This window comes from Anomalospiza imberbis, chromosome 6, assembly GCF_031753505.1.
Source record: "Anomalospiza imberbis isolate Cuckoo-Finch-1a 21T00152 chromosome 6, ASM3175350v1, whole genome shotgun sequence".
In the NCBI taxonomy this organism is placed as follows: Eukaryota; Metazoa; Chordata; class Aves; order Passeriformes; family Viduidae; genus Anomalospiza; species Anomalospiza imberbis.
In genome coordinates, this window is record NC_089686.1 from 5,713,518 (window position 1) to 5,719,070 (window position 5,553).

General features: G+C 61.6%; 1 protein-coding gene across 1 annotated transcript; it reads right to left on the reverse strand.

Moving 5' to 3' along the window:
* Positions 1-2,825: 2,825 nt before the first annotated feature.
* SIX1 (SIX homeobox 1) lies at positions 2,826-5,099 on the reverse strand. Its single transcript, XM_068192137.1, has 2 exons — positions 4,282-5,099; positions 2,826-3,247 (listed from the first exon to the last, which is right to left on the reverse strand). Exons 1-2 carry the CDS (start codon positions 4,839-4,841, stop codon positions 2,959-2,961), a joined length of 849 nt encoding a protein of 282 aa, XP_068048238.1. The 5' UTR covers positions 4,842-5,099; the 3' UTR covers positions 2,826-2,958.
* Positions 5,100-5,553: the final 454 nt, after the last annotated feature.

The following is a 5,553-nucleotide window of genomic DNA, read 5'->3' on the forward strand; positions in this document are numbered from 1 at the left end:
CAGGTCTTGTCACTCAGCTGTCACCAAACAAATGAGGCTCTCAGAGCTGGAGACGGAGAGAGCTACCTGCTATTCATGACCCCGAAAGCAGGTGATCACTCATGGGAAAAGCAGGTAGAATTAATCATTCTGCTGTTCTCGTTTCCTCCCCTTTTTTGGCTGACCTGGACACAGTGGGAAATCTGTCTTGGGGGGTGAACGGGAGTGGGGGGGCGAATTAACTCCTTCCTGCCGGTGGAAATACAAAGCAGAGCTTAGAAAGAAAGAGCCTCAGGCTGCCTCCCCAGGCTGGCTCTGCTGTGAAAAGCTTGCTGTGAGGTCAAGCCTAATCGAGGAGAGCTCAGCAACCTGTGCCTGGCTCAGCTCCAGGGCCTCCCTGCTCCTACCTGACGGCTGGCCAGGGAGTTATTTCCAGGGGGATGCCCTCAGCACCCTCCATTCGTCCTTTCCACCTCCCGCCTGTTGCCAACCTCGTCCCTCTCCCTTTTGGGAAAATGGAGAGCCGGGGGTTGGGTAGGGCTCTGAGGCCGGAGACCTGAGACTAGCCCCGGTCGGCAGGTGTGTGCTGGAAAGGGGGATTTGGGTAAGGAGAGCATCCCCTGGCATCTTCCCCAGCCTTCAACAACCAATCCTGTCCCTGCCTACACGCAGGAAGAGCCTTTGAGCTGTTTGCTTTGAAAATAACTCCTGGTTTGCGAGTCCTTGCTTGGCTTTCCCTGCCGCGCAGGGCTGGAGCCCCGGGCAATATTTATCCTTCCTCTTCACTGAGCCCGTGGTTTGGGAAAAAAACGGAGCTGGAGCTTATCCATCCTCGAGGCGTAGAGCCCACAGCTGCTGACCCTAAAAACATCCTGCATTTCCCCGGGGGTTCCCGTTTTCTGCCCGAGGGGATGGGATTGACTGCCCTGCTTTGTGACGGATCACGGTGGAACTGGATGAGACCCTCGGAAGGTGATGAAGGTCCCCGGAAAGGGACGAGAGGGCGAGCCTGGACCGGGGGCACGGACCGTCCCGTCCTGTCCCCTACGGTCCCGGCGGGTCAGGCAGTAGGACCCGCCTGCCGTCCCCTTCCCCAGCCCGGCAGCCGAGGTCGGGGTCGATGCACACCAAGAGAGGGGGGCCCATGCTCCCCCCACAACGCCGGGTCTTGCCCCGGCTCCTTCCGCGGCCACAGAGGAGCGCAAGCAGCTGCGCGCCCCCCGCGCGGTTTGCGCGTCCGTGCGCGGGATTTGCGCCCTCCGCCCTTGGTCCCACGCGGTGCCCGGCCGGGCCGGAGGTCCCCCAGTGCCCCGGCCATGCCCCCCTAAAGCGTCGTGGGCGCAGGAAGCCCGGCGGCATCTGCGCAGGCTCCCCCGAGGGGGCGGCCGGGGCCCGTCCGGAGGGAGCAGGGAAATCATCCCAGAGCCCCGGGCCCGGCTCCCCCGCAGCCGGAGCCCAGGAGGGCGAGGGCTGGCGCGGATCCGCCGCCCCGTCCGGCCGAGGGTGGGGGATCCGCCAGGGGCTCTGGAGCCGGGCCGGGGCCCGCTGGGGATCGAGCGGGAAGGGACGCGCAGCGCTCCGGCCGGGCAAGACCCTCCTGCAGAGGGTGACATTTCTCCATGGCCCAAGACCCCGAGCACAAACACGGCAGCGACTTAAATAAACACGCACTTAATGATGCAAAACGCTAACAGGGAGGACCGGCACTAGCGAGGCCCCGACGGGGCGGGCGGCGGGGCCCGGCGCTCCCTCGGGCAGTGTCCGGCTCCCTCGGGGCACAGCAGGCTAAACGGGTCCTCTGTCCCCGTCCCTGCTCCCTTACTAGGTCACCGGCTTCCCCGCAGCCCCGAACCTCCGCTGCAGCCCGTGGGGAAGGGGCGAGGGTGGGCAGAGGGGCACGGGCTCGCCCCTGCGAAGAAAAGCGCAGCCTGAGTGTTCTGCCATCAGCGTTGTTTAATTTAGACTGTTTAGGTACAATAGAAAATAAACCCGAAAGCACATGCGATTTTTGTAACAAATACTCGAGACAGGCAGCGTCATCCGCGGGCTCTCTGCAAGCCGGAGGAGGGAGGCGGCGAGCGGGCACAGACGGGAGAAGGCAACGGGGAACTGGCGGGGCAGTTTAGGAGGAAATGGCCGTCGACTTTTATTATTACTATTATTATCCTAATTTTTAGCCACATCGATGCATTTCACCACCAAAGAGGAGAAAAGTGGGGGACGCGGGTCCACGGGAGCCCACTCAGTATCTGCCTCGCACGGCCGCGGTCAGACACAGGCACTTGGTAAAACTCTAATACTGTAGCTTTTGATATTTTTTTTTCCACTCTTTTTTCTTTCTTTTTTTTTTTTTTTTTGTTTCTTTTTTTTTTTTTTTTTTTTTTAGTTTAAACTACATCGAAATCTTTTTGGTAAGGCTAAATATGAAAAATGTAAACGTAACTTCCCCTCCCTCCTCCCACTCCGCCACAGGGCTCAGTACAGTGATTCTCTCCCTCTGTCCCTGTCCCAGCTCCTCGGGGACCGGGGCCAGGCAGCAGCAGGGATGTGCCCGCCGACCCAGCCCCACCGCGCCCGCGGCGCTGGCATTTGTTTGGGTGGAATCGGATCCAGCAGGGGTTGGGGTTTTTATTTTCTTTTTTTTTTTCCCCTTTTTCTTTTTTTTTTTTTTTTTTTTTTTTTGTAATTCCCGTTGGGACCAACTCGTTTGAACTCGAAGGGCTGATGAGGGTTATTGCCGCTCTCTGTGTTTGGCTACGTGGAAAAAAAAAAAAATTAAAAAATGGTGGTGATAGTGGGAGACGCTGAGGGGGAACTGGAGCAAGAGCCGATGTGGGGTTGTGTGAAAAGAGACGAGAGTCCCGTTAACAATCAGCGGGTGACCTGTAAAACCGGGTGCTGTCCTCTATGTACAACCCAGAGCCTCTGTCCCCGAGCAGAACCTCCTCTCCCGATCCTCCGGCGGCCCACCGAGGGCCTTTAGGATCCCAGATCCACCAGGCTGGATGTGAGGGGTCCCAGCAGCGAGTCCTGGAGCTGGTGGCCTTGGAGGCTGTGCGGGGTCTGGGATGCAGCTAAGCCGCTCAGGGAATAGCCGGAGCTCCTGGTGTGGCTGAGGTTCCCCTGCAAGAGCAGGACCGAGTTCTGATCCGGGCTTTGGGGAGGAGAAAACTCTTCCTCGGAGCTGGACATGAGGGGTTTGCTCCCATCCAGAGGCGAGAGCTGGTTCGGTTTGTTGGTGGCCGCGTTGTTGTTTTCCGTGTTCTCTCTGCGGAAAGGCAAAAAAAAAAAAAGCCATGTATATATAATCCCACCACGGGGATGTTAGGGCTGGCACGAGGCGGCGGGGATGGACATTGTGCTAATGCCCACCGTAAATCCTTCGCCTTTAGTTCCAGCGTGGGAGCAGATGCTTCTCAAGGGGGGAAAAATAATCCTAATAATTTCATAAGGGATCGTCTCTATTTCTTTTATCCCTCCTACAAATAAATACAATGAACAACAGCCCGGTAATTTAGGTGAGGAGGGAAAACTGGAGGAAGGGATTTTTTTGAGGGGCGGTTTTCCTTCTTTTTAATTAAAAATGAAAGTACGGCCCGGGGACGAGCTGGGTGCCGGGTTTCTCCAGGCGGCTCGGTGGGGAGGTAGCTTTAGGAGATGCCCTCCGTGGCTCTTTGCCTCGCCGGACCGAGTGGCCGCCTCGCACCGAGGCCACCGCGTCGCCTGCCGGGGTGGCCTCGGTGCGGGGTGGCGGCGCGGCCCGGCCCGGCCGGCGCGTCCTCAACCCGATCTCCCTCTGCTTCCCCCCGCCTCGCCATCCCGGAGCTGCATCTCTCTCATCCCAGCTTCAGAGCTATCCTTCCCGACCCCCGGCCACACACGACCCGGCATCCCGATCGCTTCCCGGAGCCTCCGGGTCCGCATCGCTCCCGGTTTATTCGGGAAGGCAGGCAGCAAACAAAGGCGGCGGAGCGGCCTGGAAGAGGACGGTGGAGGCTCGTTGCTCCCCCAGGGCAGGTGAGGTCGAGTGAAAAACACATTTGGGTTTCCACCGAAGGGGGAAACGCAACGCGGTTTAGGAGGAAAAAAAAAAAAAAAAGAAAAAAGAAAAGGAAAAAAAAGCAAAAAAAAAAAAAAAAAAAAAAAAGCGGGGGGGATTTGAAGGGAACCGTGTGTTTTCGTCGCTCCTATCCCATCCGGCTCCTGGTACTCGCCGCGCTCCCGGAGCAGCTCCCGGGGTTCCCAAACGCCCCGCGCACGGTGGAGCAGGGAGAAAAGCGGGGAACGGAGGGTGGCACGTACCTTTCCTTCGCCTCCGCCGCTCGGTCCCGTTGCCTTCTGTTCTTGAACCAGTTGCTGACCTGGGTGGTGGTGAGACCGGTGGCTTCCGCCAACTCCCGCTTCTCCCGGGGGGACGGGTAGGGGTTGTGGGCGTACCATTCCCGCAGCACGCCCCGGGATTTCTCCTTGAAGCAGTAGCTGGTTTCCTCGCCGTCCCAGATGGTGCGGGGCAAAGGGAATTTTCGGCGGACGCGGTATTTGCCGACGGCGCCCAAGGGTCTGCCCCGCAGCTTCTCGGCTTCCACGTAGTGCGCCTTGAGCCAGAGCTGCTGCAGCTTGGGGTGGTTGTGGGGGGAGAACTGGTGGCTCTCCAGGATCTTGTAGAGCTCGCGGAAGTTGCCGCGGTGGAAGGCCACCACCGCCTTGGCCTTGAGGACGCTCTCGTTCTTGTGCAGGTGGTCGCAGGCCGGCAGCGACCAGAGGAACCGGCCCAGCCTCTCCAGGTTCCCCCCTTGCTGCAGCACCTCGCAGACGCAGGCGACCTGCTCCTGCGTGAAGCCAAACGACGGCAGCATCGACATGGCCGAGCGCGGCGGCGGCCGCAGGAGGACGAGGAGAAGGAGGAGGAGGACGAGGAGGAGGCGACGGGCACCCCGCGGGAGCGCGGCGGCGGAGGGGCGCGGGGTAGGCGCCCGCCGGGCCCGGTCCCGGTGCTGATCCCGATCCCGGTCCCGGTGCCGGCCCCAGAGCGGGGAGGCGCTGCGGCAGCCGAGGGCGGTGTGTCGGGCGAGCGGGGATGCTCGTCGCGGCGCCGGGGGGACTTTGTCCCCGCTCCGCCGCCGCCGCGCTTAAAGCGCCCGAGCCCCCGCGCCGCGCTGATTGGGCACCCCCGGCCCGGCCCGGCCCAGCCCGGACAGCCTAGCCCAGCCCAGCCCGGCCCGGCGGGCAGAGCCTCGGCTCGGGCGGGCGGGGCCTGGCGGCGGGGACACGGCCCCGGACACGGCCCCGGCCGCGGCTGCGCGTCCCGCCGCCGCCTCTGCGCGGGTGCGGCCCCGGCGGCCGCGGGGGGAGCTCCGCCGCCCGCGCCCCCGGGCGCATCTCCGGGGAAGCCGCTGCCGGCGGGCTCTGGTCTTTCTTTCTTCCATCTTCTTTCCGCCCCAAAACTCCTGCCCCCCGCCCGCCCGCTCGCCGTCCCCTGCCTAGGCAGCCCGTATTTAATTACCTTCGAGCAGGGGATGAATAAATAATGCTTTCGTGAAGCGCTGAATAACGCGCGGGGCCCGTGCGCCCCTT